At 46.6% G+C, this 23,794-nt stretch overlaps 1 protein-coding gene across 3 annotated transcripts; it reads right to left on the bottom strand.

The window, feature by feature from the left end:
- Positions 1 to 226: 226 nt before the first annotated feature.
- On the bottom strand, positions 227 to 23,660 carry Serp2 (stress associated endoplasmic reticulum protein family member 2). Of its 3 annotated transcripts, XR_013042544.1 has the most exons (5): positions 23,509 to 23,660; positions 23,175 to 23,292; positions 17,362 to 17,434; positions 6,998 to 7,169; positions 530 to 667 (listed from the first exon to the last, which is right to left on the bottom strand). XR_013042544.1 is itself a non-coding variant. In XM_006983834.4 (4 exons), exons 2-4 carry the CDS (start codon positions 23,256 to 23,258, stop codon positions 627 to 629), a joined length of 198 nt encoding a protein of 65 aa, XP_006983896.1. In that variant the 5' UTR covers positions 23,259 to 23,292; positions 23,509 to 23,650; the 3' UTR covers positions 227 to 626. The 3 variants fall into 3 exon arrangements, 2 of the variants coding, with proteins under 2 accessions (XP_006983896.1, XP_015857866.1); XM_006983834.4 differs by lacking the exon at positions 6,998 to 7,169 and having other exon boundaries at positions 227 to 667; positions 23,509 to 23,650; XM_016002380.3 differs by lacking the exons at positions 6,998 to 7,169; positions 23,509 to 23,660 and having other exon boundaries at positions 227 to 667; positions 23,175 to 23,397.
- Between the last annotated feature and the right edge of the window lie 134 nt (positions 23,661 to 23,794).

A 23,794-nucleotide genomic window follows, 5' to 3' on the forward strand; every position in this document is an offset into this window, starting at 1 on the left:
CACACACACACACACACACACATACACACACACTTTTAAAAACAACTCAAGTGTGTGATAAAAGCAACACCATCAGAACTGCCTACTGCTGCATTAGGGCAATGGTGTGGAGAGTCTGGGTGGGATGTAGTAAACCCTGCTCTGTCTGGTTCTCCATTGCATAACGGGGCCCATCCGTCTTGAGCTCTTCTGTGATTTACTTTTGCTCAGTAAGTCACACACGGTATTAAGGTTGAATGAAGACATTTATTTGTAAAACCAATTCCTGACACAGAAGAGACCTTATTGGCAGGATGTAAATGGGCAGTCGCTCAGAGGGCCACATGCACACCACAGTGAAACCCGGGGAACCGGACAGGGAGCACTACAGCCGACCCCCCCACCCCCCCACGTGGCTTCCAGTCGGGCCGGCAAGAGCAGAGTCCTTTCCACTGGAGGACACAGATGCAGGGAGATGTCCTGTGAGAAGGCAATTTGGTCAAACCTCCACCATGGAGTGGGAGGGAATAACGGGGGACCTCCTTTCTATTGCCCGCGGCTCGTTCGCTTGCTGTAGACCTGCTGAAGATCTCCGTGGCCCTCCACCTGCCAGCAGCAGGGCAGCAGCAGCCAACGCCCTGGCCTTCTCACATGCCCATCCTTATGCTCTGTATGATCTGGAAGATAGCTGGGAAAGGAAAGAAAACAGACAGCTCAGATACCAGACAGCCTAACGCTGGAAACCCAGCCCACCCTGTACCCGGCTTCTGCTGACCCTGCCTCTCACTGGCTGGCTCAAAGCTGATTAGATACTTCCTAACAAGAGTTTACGTTGTTAACAAAGGGTCAGTGCATTTCTTTCGAAAAGACAGCCTGGCTCTGGCTGCTGATGGATGCCTCTGGGATTAATAGATAACTTCTGCTAATTCCACCAGGAGCTGCAGCCAGAAATCCCTGAGGCATGGAAGATAGCCTTGGCCTCCTTCCCCATCTATATTCTGGGGTTGCTGGGGAGAGAGATGTGGGCCTTCGTGCAGAAACTGAATGCATTAAGCACGTCAGTGAGTCTGCCTTTTCAAAACGGCCATGACCTGTGAAACAACCAATTGGGGGGAGGGAGGGGGAGAGGCAGGCCAGGTGTTCAGAGCACACACACACAGGGCTGGGCTCTGCTGCCCATGACCCCGAACACATCTGTCTTTCTGTGTTCCTATGACTCTGAAGCCCAGTCTCTCATCGAGGGCAACACTGATTAGTGTCGGGCTCCACCTTTAATGAGCTGGGCTGGTGGGATATGGAGCAGGGTAAGAAGAGCCTGAAGGCCACTGAGAACTCCTAAGCACCTGGAGAGAACTAGTTAAGTAATGCCTAGTCTGATTCTAGCTATTGACTTTTGGGAAAAGAAAGCCCTGTGTGTGTGTGTGTGTGTGTGTGTGTGTGTGTGTGTGTGTGTGTGTGTGTGTGTTTGGGGGGGGGGAGGTTCTATTGTTTTTGCTTTTTAAAACATCTTCCCCAGCAATCCGTGGCTCGACACTCTGAGGATGATGATGATGACACTCAGAAAAGCAACTCAAAGCGTGCTAATATTTTTGACTTTCACTTTGTAGAGGGAGGCTGGGCATCACCCACTGAATCACTGGATTAAAAAACAGAATCAACATAGAACTGTTGAGAGTCTCATTCTTCTCTGTACAATGCATCCCCGAAAATACCCAGGAAAATTCACTTCCTAAGCTGGGCTCTCAGCACCTCCCAGGAAATGAGTCATTTGGGGTGATATCACCTCATGGGACTGAGTACCTGGAGGCTACATAGCTCTCATCCCAATGCTTGAGACCAGGATGTTGAAGATCTGAGGTCCCTCTTTTGGATTTTGGAATATTTGCATATATACTGGGAGATTTCTTAGGAATGGGCCCCAGCCCTCACCAAGGACTTCACTTGTGTCTCATACACAGCTTACGGCCCGAAGGAAACTTGACATGACATTTTTACCGATTTTATGCATGAAGCAAAGCTTCATGGTATAGGACTTCCCACTGGTGGCATTATATCATCACCAGAAAGTTCAGATTTTAGAGAATTTCAGATCTCAGGGGTTTTGTAGCAGGGATGTTCAACACTGTGATGTGTACAGGAGCTGTGCTTAGAGATGAGAAATGCCACAGAGAGCCCTGGGAAATCTTCCTTGGACAGCTGGATTTTAAGATAAATAAGTGCTACTGCATTCCCCTGGGGGGACATTTCCCTATAGATACACTGTATATATACATCATCATCTTCCTGAATTAGAAAACCTGATCATGACCTAACATTATCTCTTCACGAATATCCAGTGAGCATACGTAGCACTGTGAAAAACAATAGCTAACAACCCTTTGCTACGGCACTGTTATGTGGGAAGACAGTGTCTGGCCACCTGCACATCTCGGTCCAGTTTCTTGCCCTTTTGTCTCTTTATTGTTGTTGCCTCTGGTCACGTCTCTGGTGTTATTGCACTCACACACACTGTCACTTTGTTGCCATGGATCAACTTTAAGCAAAGACTGTTAGGACTGTCAGATACCGTGAAGGAGTTAGTTCGGCAAGTTATAATATTTAATTCTGGCTCCGATTGAAGGTTTTCTTGGCTAACTTTGGGTCCTTGGCTGGCTCTTGATGATAAAGTTTTTCTACCAGAACTTATAAACTTGAAAAAAACACCTAACGTTCCTGTCCTCCCCAGCAAGCCTGACAAGAAGTACAGATTAAATAAGCAGTCGGTATTCTGACTCAGGAGGGATGGCACAGGGGAGCTAGATACTCTGTCACGGTAAGAAACACACACACACATGTGCATCCGTCACGTTCTGGGCTGAGAGTCATCCTGATCTTCTCAAGCCAGTTGATCTTTATAAAGAGCAGATTAGATTACGGTGGAATGGCTTGAATCACAGCCACCACGAGTGGACAAATAACTTAGTGTCTCTCCAGCCAGTCCCTCTCTTCTGGGAAGCAAGTACCAGTATTGGTAACATGCTCACGGTCATGGTCAGGCATTAAATGATACAACGTGTGTGAGGGCTCCTCACACACTGAAAATACAACGCACGTCATATGTTATACCTGCCGCAGTTACTGGAACAGACTGGGACCAGAAATGTTTCAGATTTCTCTCTCTCTCTCTCTGTTTGAAGTTGTTTATACATACACAATGTGCTACTACAGCAATAAGGCCCAAGTCTAAACATGAAAGTCATGTATGTTTCATTTATATCTAGCACATTTAGCTTGAAGATTTCTGTTTTAAAAACATCTCTCTCTCTCTGTCTCTGTAAAAACATCTCTGTCTGTCTGTCTGTCTGTCTGTCTGTCTGTCTCTCTCTCTCTCTGTGTATGTGAGCATGTGTGTACCTGCTCATCATTATGTACACCATGTGTATGCTGGCTCCCTCGGAGGTCAGAAGAAGGCATCAGAACCCTGGAGCTGGACTTAGAGGTGGTTGTGAGCGGCCTCATGTGGGTGCTGGGAATTGGGTTAAGGGGCTCTAAGCCACTGAGCCATCCCTCCGGCCCCTAAAGATCATTTTATACAATATATTTAGTGCACCTGAATTTTGTCTGTGGCCCACTCATTTCATGAGGTCAAATGAATTTCCACTGTGGGATCATGTCAGTGCTCAGAAACTTTTAGATTTGAGAACATTTTGGGTTTCAAATTTTTGGATTAGACACTGAACCCGTATTACTATTAGAACAGTGACCACGACTTGCCCATGCAAGTGACACTCACCTGTCACCTGTGTCCTGATAAAGCATGAACTTTGGGGAACAGTTCTGAGTTTGACGTTCTCTGTTTGTAAAACCACGCATTCCCAGGAATGAATATGGTGATTTATGTAAAAATCTACCTGCCCATGGCTAATGCTAAAAAAGCTACCTTTCCTTAATCTCATCTGAGGATCAGTGGGCCATAGGTCACTGCGTAGGATGTAAACTATGTCTTAGTGTATCACACTTCCCATTGTGTTAATTTGTGACTTTAGAAGTTCTAGGTCAGGATAAAGCTACTTGATTTACTTGACAGAACTGCTCTTAGTCTAAGGAGTCTTAGACAAAATTGGTAAGCCTCAGAGTGGCAAGACATGTATTAAAGAATTTGCCGATTTGAGTATTTAAAAGTAGTTGTGATATCCAATCCCAGCTGAAGCCATGAATTAGCATACCAAGTATTTATTACTTTTAATTTGCCTACAAAACAACCCCCTCTTTGAGAAATGACTGGCTGAAGTCTATTTTAGTTCACATCTAAGACCCCATAGATGGGGATGTTTATTATTCCTTTTCCAGTGGTCTCAATGTCTTCAAGAAGTTTTCTACATTTTAAAGCAATTATTTTGCTTGTTATTCTGTGTGCCCGCCAACACTGACCCACACCATGACCCCGGCCCTCTAAATGCTGACTTTCCACGCCCGCAAACAGGAAGGGAGCCAGCGGTGAGATCAAAGAGGGAAAGGAAGCAGGGAGTCTAGACCCTGACAAGTTAATAACTTAACAGTGGGTGAACAAAGCTGAGAAAACAGCTGGATGGGCAGCCGGAGAGGGGGCTGAGGGCAGACTAGACAGTGGGGGGGGGGGGGAGATGCCAAGAAAGGGCAGGGAGGCGGCCAGGCCAGCCACCAGGTCCTGGGCGGGTCACAAACAGAGGCCCCAGGGAAGTCTCTGCAGGAGCAGGATCTGCCGGAGTGAGTGGCACCTGCCCATCTGTGTTTGGATCTTGACCCTCAGAGACCTTAGACTGCAGCTCAAGGTTCTTTGCCTTCTCTCTCTCAACCAACTCAAGCTTTAGTGTGTTTGATGTTCTATCTCCCTACGGCTGGTTCGCATCTCTAAAGATGTTCACAGCCGTTCTCCTCACGTCGTATTCCCACCTCAATCCCACTCACTCTACCTTCTGCTTTCTCCACGGAAGCAGAGTTTGCTCAAGTCACAGTGACCTCTGTGTCACTTAGTGTGACAGAGGCTCCTCAGCCTCCTTTTGCCTCACTTCCCTCCCCACTGTCACTGGGTGCCCGGGTCTGAAGTGCGCCCTGGTCTGAAGTGCGCCCCGTCTGAAGTGCACCCCGGTCTGAAGTGCTCCCTGGTCTGAAGTGCGCCCCGTCTGAAGTGCGCCCCGGTCTGAAGTGCGCCCGGGTCTGAAGTGCGCCCCGGTCTGAAGTGCTCCCCGTTCGCCTTTGGGATGTCTTAGCCCCATTGTTTCTTCTTTTTGGCTCTTTCCTCTCAGTGTTTTATGGGGCTATCTTCCTCCCCCACACACTGGGGTTGAGCACTGAAATCCCTCCACACGCTTAGTGATTTGCCTCTCCTCGTTCTACCCTTTCTCCTGAGGTGAGCTGTCCTGGCCCGCAGAGCTAAGGGCCACCATGGCCCGCAGAGCTAAGGGCCACTGGTGATCGCTCACAATGGGACTCTCCATCCCTCCGAGCCGCAGACATTCACTCTCTGTCTTCTAATTACTGTCAGGCTTCTCACTCTGCCTCCCCACTGACAAAGTTGGTGACATCGTCTTACATGTAAACACAGAACTCTGGTGTCATCCATGACCTTCCAACTGATGATGCCCTGTGGACTTTACATGGGTATCATGGGATATGTATTCTCTCCATCTCCTGAGATACCACCCTAGCTCAAGTCGCTACCATCTTTCCTGAACTCTGCAATGACTTCTAACCGCTCTCCTCTTCAATCCCTTTCCTGCAAGAAACTCAGATTTAGCCTTTAACTAAAAGTAGATGGGATAGGGGTTACCCCCTGTTTAAAGCAAATCAGGAACAACTTCTTGCTAAATTCTGTAGACCTGCAGATTCTGTGCCTGCCTACCTGTCTGGAGTCACCTGGAAAAGTCTTCCCCTTGCCCAGAGACTCCCTCCTGATGTCCAAAACTCCCTGGCTCAGTCACAAGGCTTTATCCTAGGACATTCTTTCTATCCAAAATATGTGCTCTCTCCTGCCACAAGACCCACTTTCTCCATAAATTCAAAAGGCATTTCCTTAAAAAGAATGTCTTTGACACCTTGGAGCAGATAATCTTAAACATGAGTACATGCCATGATCTTCTGAGAATGTGTTGAAACACAGATGCTAGAAAAATCAAATACCCAGTCAACAAATAAAAAACCTACCCCCAGTGAATAAATCAGCTAATGAACTGAATTGACAGTTCTTAAGCCTTTAAAAAAGTGATCAATATCCTCAGCCATTAAGGTAACGCAAATCAAAACTGCTTTGGGAATCTACCTGACTCCAGTCAGAATGGCCACCGTCAGGAAAAACAGAACAGTGACCGCAAATGCTGGTGAGGAAGTGGGAAAGAAAGAGCCCCATGCACTGACGGTGGGGATATCAGTTGGTTGTGGGTACACAGAAGCCATCACACCCCAGAGGTGCATGCACATCTGTGTTCACAACTTCACTATTCCTAACAGCTAAGACATGGAGCCAGCCTCGATGCAGCTGCAACGGTGAATGTGCACGCACCTCTGGGCTGTGTTTCATAGGAAAAGGACAGAGGCCAGGACTCTGCTCCAATGGGAGGCTCAAGGCCACTTTTACTGTAAATAAACACTTCGCGATAAGAGATCCAGAGAGCTGCTCAGAAGAGATCAAGGCAGGCCAGTTCAATATCCGTTAGGCAGATAAGATAGCTGCAGAAGTTGAGCTTTATTTTTTATTAAGAAAGAGATGGACGAAGGTTGGTTAAAGAAAAGCATGGGTCCCCTGAAAGATAGGCAGAGGTGTCGGGAGACAAGGCGCAGCAAAGGTGACCCAGTAAGCTCTTGGCGGGAGACACACAAAGACACAGGCAAGCAAGGCACCATTTTCCATGGGCTGTCCCAGGGAAGAAAGAATAGAGAGAGATGCCAGAGAGGGGTCAGGGCAAGAAGATGTCAAAAGGCAAGTGCCACCAACCAAGACAGGGATGTCCTCCCAGGAAGAGACCCCACACACGGGGCATGTGACAAAAGTGCCCCGGGTCACCTTGGGAGAGCTGATGGCTGCGGGGATGTCTCCTCCAGACTGTCCATCTTGATCCTCTGGGGGTGTCCGGTTCTCACGCACCTCAGGATGCTTTCTGGGGTGACTCCCTCTGGGGGCAGTTTCCAGAATGTTCTGCCAGTCTCCAGGAAAAGCCAGTATTTATGTGGTCAACCTGCAAACATGGTTGAATTCAAGTCTATCCCGGAGCAAGTTTCCAAGAAAGAGGGAGGGGAGTAGAACATTGGGGAACCAATGGGAGGCCAGTCTGTGTCTGGGAAACCAATGAAAGAGCAGCTGGTAGCTGGGGAAAGATCTCTCATTTGGGAGCAGATGGTTAGACATCTGGAATGTTTAGAAAACACAGTTCTCTGGCAGCTGAATCCAGAGGATGCTTTAACAGGAACTCTTTTCAATGCAGGCATACCCAAGGCCTAACGTTAGCAAACTTGTGCTCCACAGGGCTTTTAGGAAAATCATATGAGAGGGAATTGTGGCGCAATAGAAAGCAGATTGAAGTCCCCCGAGTCCAGAGCACTAACCGTTAGGCCACAGTGTCACATGGGCTTGGGGTCTCAAAAAGCTAGATTTGGGGACTAATCATCTTAATGTTTAGATATTAAATTCTGGCTGGCTTTCTCTATGTGTGACAGTTTGATGATCTGGAAAAAGGGGATGTAGCAGCCTCCCTGGAGGGGGTTGTGTGGTTAGGAAAGAAAATGCACAGAGCCTGGCACGACAATGAGTCCTCAGGAAATGGTCAGTGAAATAGTAGGAACAGACCTTGCTCTCATCCCGTGGGCTAGATCATAATGTGTTCCTTCTGGAAGTGGAGAATAGGTTCCCTCTGTCCCCCCTGTCAGATGCAGCTGGTCAAGATGAGGCAGGTTGTTTGCTTGCTCAGAGCCCACCATGCATGTCTGCACCAGCATGAACCAGGGTGACTGAAAAAAGTGTAAGCATTTACCACCTTGGTCAGAACTTCGCTGGGGAGGGGGAGGGAGGGAGGCCGTATGAAGAGGAGCCGGGTACATCGTTACAGTAAGAAAAAAAACCATAAAACCATCCCCATGCTGCCACTGAGCATTTTATATGTTAACTGTCAATCCTCAGGAGGAGCTGTAATGAGGATTGTGAGTTCGGAACCAGCCCCATCCTCTTTAACAATGGGAGGCTTGAGGCTTAGAGTGGGCATCAGTAACTTGGACACGGCTTGGTGGCTTGCGGCCAACACACTCCAACACGCACACCTTCTCCTGTGTTCCTGGAAGGTCTCGGAGAGCAGCAGCCTTTTGCGAAGGGCTTAGCTGTTGCAAAAAGGTCCCTCTTTGGTGACTGAGCCTTGGGTTCAAAGACATGTCACCACAAAGCCGGTGACCATGTGAGGGTCACACAGGGAATACAGGGCAGAGACACCACAGGGAGTTCTCTGTCCTTCCTCGTGTCTCTGGCGTATTCATGACTCAGTCTTTTCCCTCCCCCACGTCATTCTGAACATAAAAGGCCAGACTTCAGAAAGGTCAGGGTGTGGCTCTACTGGAAATGGATGCCCCAGGGCATCGACTCAGCGACAGAGCTGGACTATTTGACACCTGAGGCTGGGCATGGGGAAGAGTTCAGGCCCAGCAACCCCAGGAGAATCACTTCAGTTCTGAAAAGGCCCTGCCTGTGACACGCTGTCTCTGTCTTCATACCTGACCCCAGGGGCAGAGTCCCTGAAGAGTCCAGGAGAGTGCAACCTCTCAACTGACCAACAAAAGCAATGTCCCCACCCAGAAACAGGGGAGTTGCCTGGCTGCACAGCACCAAATAAACAGAGCAGGCTCCGTGCTCAGAGAGGGGTCTTAACTGTGGAGTGAGAGGCCAGCTCCAATGTACGATCTGGCAAGCAAAGATGGATGCCGCTTTCTACAGATACAAAAGTCAGAATATCTAGCAACACAGGATAATAGGCCTACACACACAGACAAAAACACACACGGACATAAAGATATGTACATACACAAAGATACATACAAACACACATACACAGAGATAAATACATAGACACATACAAACACATACACACATAAAGACACATAGACACACACAGATACAAATACACACACATAAAGATAGATAGACACACAGATACATTCACATACATACATACAAATACACACAGGCACACACACATTGACACACATAGTCTCTCACACACACAAACACACACATACATGTTTATACATATATACAATACGTACAGACACATATGTGCAGACACCTTCCTCAACATACACCCTATCGTCCCACATACACAGACACTCAACTTATACACATGCACACAGACATTCACACACATACACAATACACATGACTTTCCATTCACTCACAAATACTTAGAAATCTAAACATACACATAATCATACATTTAAGAAGCCCATATAGCAAATATACACATGGACACACAAACACATATACAGACACAAACACATACAAACATAGAACTCCACAAATATACACAACACACACACACATATAAATCTACACATCAATAAACATATACACATGGAAACACACGGATACAGAAATACAGACACGTATATGTAAATACACACAGATAGAAACCTACACATCAACACATAGAATATCAGTACATATATAAACACATAAATACACAAATACATACACAGGCACAGAAACACAGAACCTAAATGTCTTACACACATAGAAACCTACACACTGACTAACACACATGTACATAAACACATACATAGACACACATAGCAACGATACCACTACGTCGATTACAACAGTTATCTTAATTTATTAAGCTTTGAGCAGAGGAGAAAAGGTGGAAAAGCACTCATCCAGGGTTTGTTCTCAGAAAGTGTTCTGATTATAAAATACAAACTCACTGGCAAATTCATACAATACAGCAAAGTATACCGGAAATAAGGGTCATTGGTCAATCCTATCCACTGCAAGTCCCCCTGATCGGGGAGCTCAAGAATGCCCAGGCTTTGGGAACCCTTAAAACTCCCCCATTCTAATTAGGAAATCAATATTAAGGTTGGCCAGAGAGGAGAAATAAAATTGAAATAAATACACAATGGAGAAATATCCTGGGAAGGAACTGGGGTGTGACTGGTATTGAAGAGGGTCTGTCGGAGAAGCAAAGGATGCTGGGATGGAGTGGCTCCACCGATCCCAGCTGAAGTCTACCCAGGGATGGAACAGGATACACCTTTGCCACAAAGGGAATGCCTCAGATTGCTGCTCTTTGCCACTGGGTTCAGGAGAGATAAGTAGGGCTGTAAGACCACCAGAAGCATGCACGTGCTAAATCTAAATTTAAAAAATCACCCAGATAGAATATTAAGACCGAATGTTTAGGAGACATCTGGTCAAGGAAGGAAGTGGAAAGCACTGAACACAGTTGTTCTGTGAAAACTAGAAAAAGTTCAGTCTGGAGGCAACCGAGATGAGGATTTGGCTTTGGTGACCACAGTATGTTCATGGCAGACATCACCAACCAGTTGCTACCTACTGTCTAAGAATCATTTTTAAAAAAGCGTTGAAGAGCTGAGGGCTGGGAGTGTAGCCTAATGGTAGTGTTACCCCTCCGCATGTGTAGAAGTCCTGGTTCAGCCTTCAGCATCACAGAACAAAAACACCGACCAACCGAGGAGGAAGAGGAGGAGAAATGACCAGGGGATTATGGTTTGATGCACAAACAGCAGCAATGGGATGCATCAGTGGTCTGGGGAATGGCATCAAGTGTGCATGTCTGCAGGAGGCCGGAGGAGACAGCAGACAGCAGTGTTTGTGTGACAGTATCTCTGGAGGGAACAGTCACAGGCAGACATTCCGGAGGAAGCTTGTCTTGAGATAAAAAAAACCAAGCAGTCCTCTGACGCTATGAACCATTCTCTAGCGGAGGTGATTTTGAAAGCCAAGACTGACTGTTCCAGGAGATGCTTATCTGCAAAAAGGCCTCATTGCTTGAAAAAAAAAATAGAAGATAAAAAGAGGGACAAGGCAGGGTGGTGGGGGTGGGGTGGGGTGGTGCACAATCTCCTGCAGGGCCCTTGAATTCCTTAGGCTTCAATAGGGGGCAGGATCTGAAGAGATTAAGTAGAGAGAAACAAATCCAGCCAGCTCAGCAGGCTCAAGCATTTCCAAATCCCAGACGAAGAGCAGGTTCGTTTTTCATTTCAGACATAATCTATATAATATTAATAAAAATAAAGCTGGCTATGATATTAAACAACATTTAACAAAGCAAGAAATGGTCCAGAGATGTCCCCCGTTGGGCAACAGTAGTCTCAAAAGAATACGTGATTCCTAGTGTTTTGAATTTCACAAGCAAAACACCCCAAAATGGGAGTGTATGAGCATTGCTTTAAGGAAATGAAACATACTTTTTTTTTTAATGCTTAATTTGAAGTATAAACCACTATTTGCTGAGGTTGGTCCGTACAGTGGTACTTCCTTCCTCTTGGGTGGTGGGGGTGGGGGTGGGGGTGCTTATGCTTTATCACATGAGGAAACAGGTTTAGCCTTGAGAATGGCTCTCATTCATCCTCAGAGGCAAGAGGCGGGCGGGCATGCAGGCTGATGGTTTTCTGATAGATCAAGAACGGGAAGTTGAGCCTAGGCCCATCAATTAGATACACAGCCTGGAGAAGGAGTGATGTGAGACTACTATTCCATAGCGGGACTGACATTTTCTGCAAGGCACTGGTATCTGTGATGGATGGTGGCAGGCTTGGGCTTGTAATGGGCCAGATTCCCAGAACCATTCGACACCTGTGGTCGACTGCTTTTCTTTCCCCCCGCCCCCCCACTTGGAGTCAGAGTCTTGCTCTTCCTGCCTCAGCCTCTTGAGTAAGTGCTGGAATTATAGGCCTGTACCGCCACTCCTGGCTCTTATCTCCATTTTCTCAACAAGCAAAGCAACATGGGGCTGGAGAGACGGCTCAGAGGTTAAGAGCACTGGCTGCTCTTCCAGAGGTCCAGAGTTCAATTCCCAGCACCCACATGGTGGCTCACAACCATCTGTAATGAGATCTGGTGCATTATTCTTCCAGAGGTCCAGAGTTCAATTCCCAGCACCCACATGGTGGCTCACAACCATCTGTAATGAGATCTGGTGCCTTCTTCTACACAGACAGAACACTGTATACATAATAAATAAATAAATCTTAAAAAAAAAAAAAAAAACCAGAAAAAGAAAAGCAACATGGAGAGAATACTGACTTGTCCAGTGCCATTCATCTGACTACAGAGGCTCCAGGCCTTGAACCCTCATATCTGGCAGACTCTTAACTCTCCTTCTTTCTGAGGCCTCTTACAGGGTTGCCAAAAAGTCCCTTGCTGGAGACACCTTGTCCCTTGCTGGAGACACCTTTTGCAGTCTCAGAAAATGGAGATATACTTATTCTGCAGGTGCACTCGGGCAACTCTGTACTTGTCTTTCCTCAGGGTAATTGTTAGAGGTCGTAGCCAGCTACCTTGGCAAGAAGCAAGAGCAGGTTTGGCAGGGGTGGTGGTGGCCTCAGGCAGCCCGGGGTGGGGATGGGGGGTGGCCGCTTCACCTGGCTTCTCAGTGTGGGGACCGCATTTCCTGGATGTGGGTCTGTGCTGAAGCCTTTGGATGAAGACTCCAGAAAGGGTAAACGCACCAGACAGAGAAGGCCACAGAAGGGAATGCTGAGAAGTAGTACAGGGGTTTCATAGATTTGTTAACCAGCTTTTCCACATAATGGAGCAAGAGTGGCCAGTAAGTGAGCATCTGTCAAACACTAGCTCCCTGGCAGCCCTAATTCTCTCTGAGACTGCGGTGAGAAAAAAAAAAAAAAGAAAATGTGTGTTTCCTACTACCTGACTGACCTGAATATTATTTACCATCAGTATTCTGACACTATTTCTAAAAAGGGCACTTCGCTCAACCAATCATCATCTAGAAAAGTAGGCTAATAAAATAAGAGAATGAAAGGCACAAGACTTCCAAGAGATTGGGAGAGACGATCAATATCTTTACTCATAGGAGATGTTATCTTGTCCTCAGTGTCTCTAGGAGAACACACACAAATAAGAGAAACTCAATCCAGGAGCTCACAGATGGCAAGAAGACCTGGAAGCTGTCACGGGGAACTTGGCGGGACAAAGCTTTTGTCTACACCAGGGGGTATATCATGTTTGAAGACGGCACAGAGGGTGGAGAGAGCGTGCGGGGGGTGGGGGGGCTCCGAAGCTCCAATGCACCTTGCATGACCATGGCAGGCAAGCACAGCAGGATGCTTGTGTCTGAGCTGCAGTGTGACATGAGAGGGGAGCATCTTCACGGTGCTGGGTTTTAGAACAGGGGCACTGGCCAGACACTCCAGGGATGAGGGTTTCTAGCGTTCCAGTGCCTGCAGGAAGCCTCATCCCTCACCTGAAGAAGCAATACGTGGGCTAGAAGAGTTGACAAAGTCACACCTTTTCAAATGGAGAGAGAAGAGGGGTGGGAGGTGTAGTTAGTCCTTGACTGGGAAAGGGGAGAACGTCAAGAGCTGGAAAGGTTCTGCAAGATGAACCGACTAATCCTGGAGGGCCGGCCACGGGGACAGATCTGGAGGAACGAGTGTGTTTTTCATGACATGATCTGTTTAGAAAGGGCCATGTACACCAGGGACTAACCAGGAGGAGTGATGAGAGAGAGCCGTGGCCAACTTGAGCTGAGGTGTATGAAAACAATACCACAGCTGTTAAAAGGAGAAGTGGGGTGGGGGTGGGATGGGGGGATGTGCATACTATTTTTAGCTGTAACTTGAAAAGCGATGAGCCCGATGCTTTGGGACAATGGCAGTATGTTATGAGCGGACAGAAAAAGTAAGGCCTCTCAGCTCCCATAGTTCACCTGTCTGGAGAAGCAAATCGGTCTGGCTTAGAGAGACTGAATGAGGTGCCGCAAGAACAGTGGAAGGGTGGGGTATGTGGTACAGTGGGAAAATGCCTGGCATGAAGGAGGCCTTGGGTCTTATCTTCCACACCCCCAGAAAGAAAAAAAAGAAAGGAGGAAGGAGATGGATGGGTACAGTAAGTGATCTGTTCTCTGAGCCCTTTTAATCCAAAGTTCGAGGACTTGCTTATAGGTCCACACCCCAGGGACCTGACAGACTCACAGAAAAGGTAACAAAGCCTATATAGACAACAGTCCTGGTCCCCGAGAAATGACTGACCTCTAGGAGTGTCATGGAAATGTGGTATTTATATAACGGACATGGATTTGAGAAAAAGGACCTAAATCAGAACGCTCTACTGACTTGCACCCAGACAGACAGGTTGGAGGGCTACAATGTCCTTACTGCAAACCTTGATGCTAGAAAGTAAACATGCGTTAGCTAGTATTTACTTGGGACCCGGGCAACAGGGACACGAGGTACTGTGACTGGGCTTGTGGGGTGCCTCTGTGCCTATGGCACATCCTGTTCCCTCTGGCGGAGACACCTCCCTCACCCCATCTGTTTGAATGCTCACTTCCAACTGCCGGGAGGTCCCTCCTCAGCCCGTGAGATGGGGAAGGCCCTTATCCACATCGCTGAGCTAATGCGGTCAATGTGGTGTGCTCTCTTCTGGGCTGCCCCAGCCCCCTCCTTGCCTTCCCCAAAGCCCACAAACTCCTACGTTGTTGTTGTTTGCATTTCAAAACCCAGCATAGAGCCAGGCTGCAAGGTGCAGAGGTTCAAAGTCAAGTTGAAGGAGGCTGCCTCACTGTGTTTCACAGTTTTCACCAAGTCTAGACCTTTCATCGGTGACTTGGAGCTATAATATGTTCAGAGGTCATAAAGCTGGGAGAGGATAATTATATTAAAAGCTCAAGGTTCAAGATCCATTTGTCTATAGACTGGTCGTAAAGACTAAGAGCACAGATAACTTTTTAATGTGGGCTGGCACACGCTAAAGGTAAAAAAATCAGAGGCAGAGCACCAGAGGCTGTGAATTCCAGATGAACATATGTACACACAGAGGGAAGTGCTGCATTAAGAGACCGTGTCTCTTGCAATTGTGTACACTGTTCCCACCAATGCAGTGCCGACGAGGAGTCATATGTTAAATATATCACGCCATGTCACTGATCATACTGCACAGAAGATCAGAACATCAGAACACCTCTTATTCTGTATGCTTGTGAACTTGGCCACTTTGAAAAGACAACTGACAGCCAGCCATAAAAGTTTTAAATCATGGAGCTTTATATGAGCTCTCAAAACCTAGACTTCGTCTTTCTAAAGTGGCCAAGTGCCTAGAGTATGGGCGGTACCTGGCCATCCATCTCGGCATCCACCACCTTCTCACTCCCCTCGACACCTGCTGTGTGCCAGGTGCTGTGCAGGATCTACAGACTCGGTGGGACTCTACTGCCTCCCTGGACCACTCTTGTGGGAGGAAGTAGACAATAAGGGAGGAAATGAGATCATTTGAGACGATGAGGAGGAGGACCAGAGGAAAATGAAACAACATGTGTAGGGGGACAGCGGATTCATGGGGGGCAAAGAGGTGCACAGATGTATCTTTGAGGTGGGCAGGGAACTGATATGAAGACTGGATGGGGCTGGTGGCTGACAGGGTGACACTCAAAAGCACGAGGGTTGAACTGAAAACTCAGGTCACGGTAACAGAGGCAGTAGTACGATCGAGTGGGGTGACAAATCTACTGCCCCGGCGGTCACAACAATTCCAGGCTATCTTCTGAAGTTGCTAATGCTGTCCTGTAAGAAGGTCATTGAATGCATCTGGGAGAAAGGTCTAGAATGCACATCTTTCCTTTTTCTTCTTCTTTTCCTCCTCCTTCTTCTTTCCTCCCTCCCTCCCTCCTTCCTTCCTTCTTTTCTTTTTGGTTTTTCGAAACAGGGTTTCTCTATGTAATAGCCCCGGCTGTTCTGGAACTTGCTTTGTAGACCAGGCCATCCTTGAACTCATAGGGTTCTGCCTGTCACTGCCTCCCGAGTGCTGGGATTAAAGGTTTGTGCCACCAATGCCTGGCTTAGAACACACATCGTTTAAGGCAAGGTTGAGAGAGTTTAGTCTGAAGAAGGATCTACCAGGCACTCATATTAAAAATATCTGCACATTCTGAAGAGAGCAGGCATTGAGTTTTGTTGTTATTTTTGAGACAGGGTCTCACTGTGTATCCAGTGTTGGCCTAGAACTTTCTGGGTAGCCCAGCGCTGGCCTCAAAATGATGGTCCTCCTGCCTTAGCTACCCAAGTACTGGCATTACGGACATGCACCATGGCACCTGCCCAGGAATAGACTTTTTGCTTCTTTGTGAAGTAGGCAGCCCATTCTTGGAAACATTCAGGGGTTGGGTGAATGTATTCAGATCAGTGGTAAGGCACTCACATACTGGGTAGCTTCCCCCAGAGAAAAGCTGATGAGGGTTAGATTTCTTATTTTTTGAGTGGATAATCTTCTCTTCTTGAAACATCGAGTCCTCTTAAAAATATTTCAGAAGATAATGCTATCCCCAAGCGCTTCAGATGTTCCAACCCCCCAGACCTTCTGTTCCCTTGGGAAAGCAATCTCTTAGAGCTCAAGTAGCTGGACCCGCAGTCGTGATGGGCTTCTCTTGATATTGGAGCAGAAGTGTGTCTTGGTGGGATGCCTAAGTGTACACAGGAAGACACAGGCTTCTTGAGGTCCCTGTCCTTAGAAACAGAGATGGCAGAGGAGGATGGGGACCCCTGACACTATGCCTTGAGTTTAGAAGAGGTAATATCCACTTATTAGTATTGCAGAAACTTAGTCTATTGGTACCAAGGGCCCAAGCAAGGCTCCACAAACAGCACTGAACGGAATTGCATGCTGTTTTTTCCCTTTGCTCACATCCCTTGTGCATATGTGTGTATGTATTTGCAAGCGTTTAATCACAGCTCTCTGAACTTACCACCCCAGAGTATCGAGATACCCAGATCTGTGGCTTAGGTCAAAGGCTCTGTTCTGGTTGAGCTTTCTGTAGAAGGTTCTAAGGCGTAAAGTCCCTCCCTGTCTTTGGAATGTGGGTTTATCTTGAGCAGACAGGCATTTCACCTTTTGTTCCAAATAATCTAATCTATATAGGCTGTGTGTATACAGAACAACTCAACTGAACTTCACAGCATATATGTAACGCATTTAATTTCTTGTAATCATTTTATGATTATGATTTGATAGTGTATCAACTCTGTCTCATCATACTTGAGATAGAAACTAAATAAAAACACACTAAGATCAAGGTTTAAGGCAGGGATGACCTTGGACCCCAAATCAATACTTCTTTGTGTATTTAGGCTGTGGACAAAACATGGTTTCTCAAGGACAGTGGAGAACATGGGCTATAATTCAGTGAAGTACCATACCTGAGCCACAGACAACGAAAACAAACAGTGCCAGCAGCCATGGCCCAACAGGATATTTCTCTTCTTGTGGCCTCTGTAAGGGAATAAAAATTTAAGGTTAGGTTCATTGATTCAGGAAACATTTTTACAGGGTCCTGCGAGGTTTTAGATGTGCTAGGATCCTACTGTGTACAAATGACAGATTTGGTTGCAACTCTTCGTGGGTAGATACACAGCTGAGTAAAGCCAATTATAAAAGACTGGGATAAATTCTGTAAAACAAGTCATTTATTACTTTATTAATGTTAATGAATTTGGTGCTCTAAAATATTGTAGGGGTGAATGAGGTATAAATATATAAACACACATGGTGATTTTAAAGGCTAGTGATAATAATAATAATTGTGTCCATCTGTTGAAAGCATAGCCCAGGCAGTCCATGTATGTTATCTCCAGCACACATGGCTCTGTGCAAGGATTATTATTATTCCTATTTTATAGTTGAGAACCCGAGGTTCAAAGTTTGCTGATGAGTAAGAGATGGGATTCAATTTATTACCAAGTTTAGGTATCTTTTATGACTAGGTCACCTTTCATTCTCATGTCTGTGCATTCCCAGAAGGATCAGAGAGCACAGATGTTTCCCCCAAACCATCACTATATTGAAAATGGAAGAAGCCTGTGCAGCAGAAATCACTGTAACCCACAAAAGTAATGCAGCATTCTGGGGGGTGAATGAGAGGGGAGCAGAATGTTCTCAAAAAGCTGGTAAGCCTTAATGACGTCTGCACCTTAGAGAAGTCTCCACATACTGGCAAGCAGGACAGCTAGATCGGCAGGAAGAGCCTGGCATACGTGATGCTCTTCTCAAAACAAGAACAAAGGTATAATAAGAATATCCCTCTGCAACATCTCTAGGCCTGAGTGCAGATGCTCCAGAAGACCAAATAAATGAACAGAGCACACCTAGGTTTTAGGGAAGACAACCAGAAAAAGCAGTGATTTATCAAACAGAAAGGACAAAGAAAGAATTTGCAGGGGGAGACAAAACTGAGCTTGCTTCATTAGTAACTTGAGCAAAAGATTGGCTACATTCAGTATAAGCTAAAGAACATGCAGAGAGGCCCACTGCCCACTGATAGAAAAAACAATCTGTAGATGTTTACTGGTGGAGCAAATCACAAACTCAAGCTGTGGGCTTCAGTTAAGGGCTGTGGACATCTGAACAGATACGCAACATTATAAATTACGGGCTCAAGTCTATGCAGATCTGACAGCTACCCATTTGGGAGGTGTACTGTGCTAGTGTTTCAAAGGGAAATGAACGCTATTGAGAATGTAATTTCCTGACACGTTGAGCAAGGTTTAGTAAAGTTTTGAACAAAACAGTACAATCTTCCTTCAGTTGGCTTTCCTGGAGAGTTCACTGTATTAAAAATACATGAAACATGTTGTATTTATCAATACCTGACATTCATAGTTAATGCTCTTCCCCATTTACCAGGCATGATGGTACATACCTAGAATCTCAGAATTAGGTGGCTAAGGCAATATGATTGTGAAATCTAGGGTGGCCTGGGTTAGAGAGTAAGTTCAAGGCCAGCATGGGCCACCTAGGACAACCATATTTGATTACATAGATATCGTATACAAGGCCCTGGTCTTAGTCTCCAGTACTGGAAAAAAAAGATAGGAATTCCTTATTTTTCTATAGATTAGGCTACAATTTGTTAGGTCTCAACTTACTATTACATTTTTAGCCTACCCGCTCTACCTCACTCAGGTTCATTGGTCATTTGTATGACCATTTGCATGTTTTCTTGACATTTTTTTTATAGTTTGGAATTACTGACTCCCAGGGGAATATGTTTAATGTCAATCTCTCCACCACACTGGAGGCCCCATAAGGGCTGATGGGTTTCTTCAAAGAAGAAATATATAGCGTCAATGTATAGCAAAGCTGGCATAGATTTAAATAAAGAGGATAATAAATGTTCATTAAAGAATGAATGAGCATGCATATTTAATTTAATTAAACGTGATTTCATAGGTCAGGTAAAATGTGAGTCTACAAAGATTATTGTCTATTTATTTTGACACAGGCTTTCTTCTAGTCCAAGCTGGCCTTGACTTTGATGTGTAGCCAAGGATGATCTGACCTTCTCAACTTATGTAGACAATGAAGATCGGACCCTCTTCCTCCCCTTTCGCTTCCCAAATGTTGGGGTTACATCTGTGTGGACCACCACTCCCAGTTTTATATGGTGCTGGGATCAAACCCAGGGCTCCTACCTACATGCTACATGCTCAGCTGTACTTTTAATAATACTTCGTAGTAATTGGTAGTAATGGGTGGGTCATCTCTGTTTTTCACTGACTAGATATGAAGTAGAGATCAAGGTGTTAACAGCAGGTCAATTTTGACTAAAGATGAAAGCCATTCATTCTTGGGCCTTGACCGGCGTGTGTGCTGGGAGTCACAATATGACAGGCTGCTGCTTCTGGCCAGGAAATAACCAAGTAAGTCTTTAGGAATTGCACAATAGGACTTCACTGTGTCACCCCTTAGCACATAAGACTAGGTCAAGCTGGGGTCAAGTCAGCCACAGAGATTTCAAACCAAGTCACTTGAACAGAGTGTGACATCTACCCTCCCATGCCCTCCTCTCCAACTTCACTGCTCTAGTTTCCATCAGAAACCCATTGAGGGGTCACTGTTGCCACTCATGGCACGTTACAGAAAGATTTATCCTAGCTCGATTCCCAGCAAGGCCAATAAGTGAATCCAGGAGCCTCTATATGAATCACTGGGCTATTCAGTATGGAGACCTGTATTTTATACCTACAGTTAAACACAAATTATTATCGCGTAGCCTGGAGTATTTAACATAAAATTCTTTGGGAAGGCATTCCCTAGTGATGGAAATTAGCTGTAGACTTTGAGAGCTCTGGAGCACACAGCTGATCATAATGCCAGTACATGCCCTTTGGAGAGTCTTGATTTTTTTTTTTTTTTTTTTTTGGAAAGGGTGCCAGTACAACCTCATTGGGACAATTCACATAAGCCCCATTGTAGCATGCATTGGGGTGAATGCTGGAAGATCAGAGAAGCAGAACAAGCCACAGCTTCCTCACCTCACCAATTCCTCAGCTGATCCTGTTTCCTCAGACTGGAAGCCTCTGTGTCCTCATCCAGAATGAATCTCAGCTGAACTGCTGCTAGAAGCCTGAAAGCTTAACCAGCCAAATGCTTCTAGTTTCTGGTCCTCATGCCTTATATATCTTTTTGCTTTCTGCCTCACTCCCTGGGATTAAAGGCTCGCTTTCTGGGATTAAAGGCGTGAGTCACCATGCCTGGCTGTTTCCGATGTGGCCTTGAACTCACAGAGATCCAGAGGGATTTCTGCCTCTGGAATGCTAGGATTAAAAGCGTGTGCTACCACTGCCTAACCTCTATGTTTAACTTTGTGGCTGTACTGTTCTCTGACCCCAGATAAGTTTATTAGTGTGCAAAATATTTTGGGGAACACAATACCACCACACCCCATACTATTGCTGTAGGACAGGGAAAATTGTTCTGCAGACATTCTGTAAAGAACAAGGCCCACCTTAAACATGAAGCCCCAATATGTGAGGGGCTGTCTTTTTCTTTTATAAAATATTTGCAGGGCAGCTCAGAACTCTGATATTTAAACCCCCCTTCCACTCTGAAGGAATCCCTACTGTCCAATCCCCAAATAGTCCTTTCATTTCTGTCTCTTGTATCAATCTGCTCTCTAGGAGGAAAGCACTGATTTATCCCAAAGCCATTGGTTAATCATGACAGACAGGAGCATCTGTATACGGTGATGGAGGTTGATTTCTGAACAATGAGCTTGAATTTTCAATGGGAACTTGCAAATCTGTTCCCATTTACTGGTCTAACCAGAATTAGCTGTCTTTTCTAAGTTACTTCTATCAAAGTATAACCATGTTTGACTTGTAATTAGATAAAACAAGATTCAGGGTTTACAGAGAGAAATTTTGTTTTCTTTTTGGATGCTGATCTACTTACAATACAGCTAACCAAAAGACCCTTCAAAACACCCCAAAATGAATGTTTACTGGGGCCCGGGAATCTTTCATTACAAATTTAGTCTGGCCAATTCCAGGTCCTCATAGGCTCGAGGCACTGTTGAGGTGGGCCATCCATGGTATGGCAGAACCTGTTAAATGCACTTATACCACACATTTAATATAATTTAAATGTAGCCAGGGAAAGTTGAGTTGAATTGCTGAAGACCAGTCATTATACCTACTATGTAGTGCTTTCCCATCATCTTTTACTTTGGAGTCAATAGTCTTTTGTTTTGTTTTAAGTTCCCAACATTTTCTTCAGTCTACAGAGGCTGATGGAGAAAACAGCCCCACAAGTTAGTTCTTGTGTGGTTCCTTTTGCCCTCACATAAGCTGTCAACGGAGATCCTTTAACCTCTGAACTCTGATTCCTTAAATCATCAGACACTGCCTATCTCCACTATGTCAGCAAATAGGTCTAACACCCTGGGAAGGAAGAATTGATCTCCCAGAAACATAAAGTGACTGCTTTTAAGGTCAACTTGGGCAGTGGCTCCCTGCCCCCTCCCAGTAGAAACATATAGGGGAAACAGATCTCAGTAAAAATGTGGTTCCCATTCTACGATGCCTTGCCATTTTGTTCCCTCTAATCACAGCTCCAATCCCCCAAAACAGAGAATTTTAAGGGTTACTTAAGCCTGGAGCTGTGTATGAGTCTCTGAGTGGACTTTGACGCTATGGTTCCTCTGCTACAATTCTGCTTGGTTTTGCAGGAATTCCGGTGTGATGACTACACATCCATCTTTTCCCTCAGTTAATCAAACCAGCATAATTTCTTTGGCTAAAAGGCATTGCCTCATCAAGTCTGCGTTTCCAGACAAACCTCAAGCTTCGGCTGGACTTCCCCTTCATCTTTTAGGATAATAGATTCCAGGTGCCTTTGCAAACCCGCTCTTCGTGACGACGCAAACCCCCTCAAGTCTCGGGTGGTTCCAAGTCACAGGCCTGACATTTTCTGTAGCAGACAACCTGGTTTACTGAAGGGAATAAAGATCTGCTCCTAAGGTACAGTTTACTTAAAATTCCAGGAGTAAAGCTTTAACCCACAGTTCTGGGAGTAAAGAACTCCTGGCAATAAGCTGGTCTCTACAGCTACAGCATCATAATGAGCCTGAATTCACAGGGTGAACGAAGACAGTAACGTTGCACTTAAGCTTTAGCCCAGTGACGGCTGGAGGCCTCATTTTGCAAGAGGAAGAAGAGGATGGAAAGAAATGTGTGTCGGAATCTCACGCCCTACTTTTAAGCCCTTTCAATGTATACTGGGAGAAGAGACAGATCACTATATATATATATAAAAAAAAGGTAGAAAGAAAAATCTTAGTATGGGGGTGGGGAAGAGTCCAGGGGTATAGTCTGGAAGCTGGGGATAAGTAGCATTCTATCATTCGTTCATCCATTCATTCATTCATTCATCACATTCACCTACTTGGCTCCCAGCCCAGTTGGCTTCACTGGACCCTAAGATGCAGCTTTAAGCCTTTTCCAAGGACGATGGGCCATTTTTTTCCTGGGGAGGCTCCACCAACCAGAGCCCTCTCCGCCCATGAGAAAGCAGAGCAGTCTGCGCCCCCAGAGCCCGGCCGGGTCCCCCAGTCTGCGGGACCCCGGAGGAGGGGCCGGGAGACCTGGCATTGAGCCCGAGGCCCGCCTGCTCCGCCCCGCTCCGCCCCGCGGGTCCTGCCAGCTCGGCCCGGCCGCCGCCGCCCCCGCCTTACCAGGGTTTTGGCTACGTTTCCCCTCTGGGTGATGTTTTTGCTGTGCTTCTCGTTAGCCATCCGGATCCGCTGTTTGGCCACCATGGCTTGGGTGCTTGGAGATGCTCTCGACTCCCACCTGCAAGGATGGCCGGGGTGAGCCGCTGCCGCAGGTCCCCGCGGCCTGCCCGGGCGCTGCAGGTGGCAAGGCGCGGCCGAGCCCCGCACACCCCGCTCCCCGAGCCCCAGCCAGCCGGCTCCAAAGAGAGGCCAGCGCGCGGACGGAAGTAATCTCTCATCTCAGGAAACCCTCTCCGACTTCCTCGCCATCCTTCCGGTCCCCCCAGCTACCTACCCTGCGCGGCCACCGAGGCGGGAAGCGAGAGGCGGCGGCTGCTACAGCGCAGCGCGCTGAGTGGAGGGCACCCTAGCCCAGGGTGTCTTCGGTCCTGAGATCGAACGCTGCGGGGCACAGGGTTCGGGTGACCCCGCGTTTGTGCGTGCGTGGGGGGTGGGGGGACGCAGCTGTACCCGGCCGGCCTTAGTGACCCCCGACTGTGTTACCTGACCTCCTCAGGCCAGGCAGGGATTAGGGCACTGGTGCCTTCAGGCTGAGGTCTCGACCATATAGGTACCTCAAA

This window comes from Peromyscus maniculatus, chromosome 9, assembly GCF_049852395.1.
Source record: "Peromyscus maniculatus bairdii isolate BWxNUB_F1_BW_parent chromosome 9, HU_Pman_BW_mat_3.1, whole genome shotgun sequence".
Taxonomy (NCBI): Eukaryota; Metazoa; Chordata; class Mammalia; order Rodentia; family Cricetidae; genus Peromyscus; species Peromyscus maniculatus.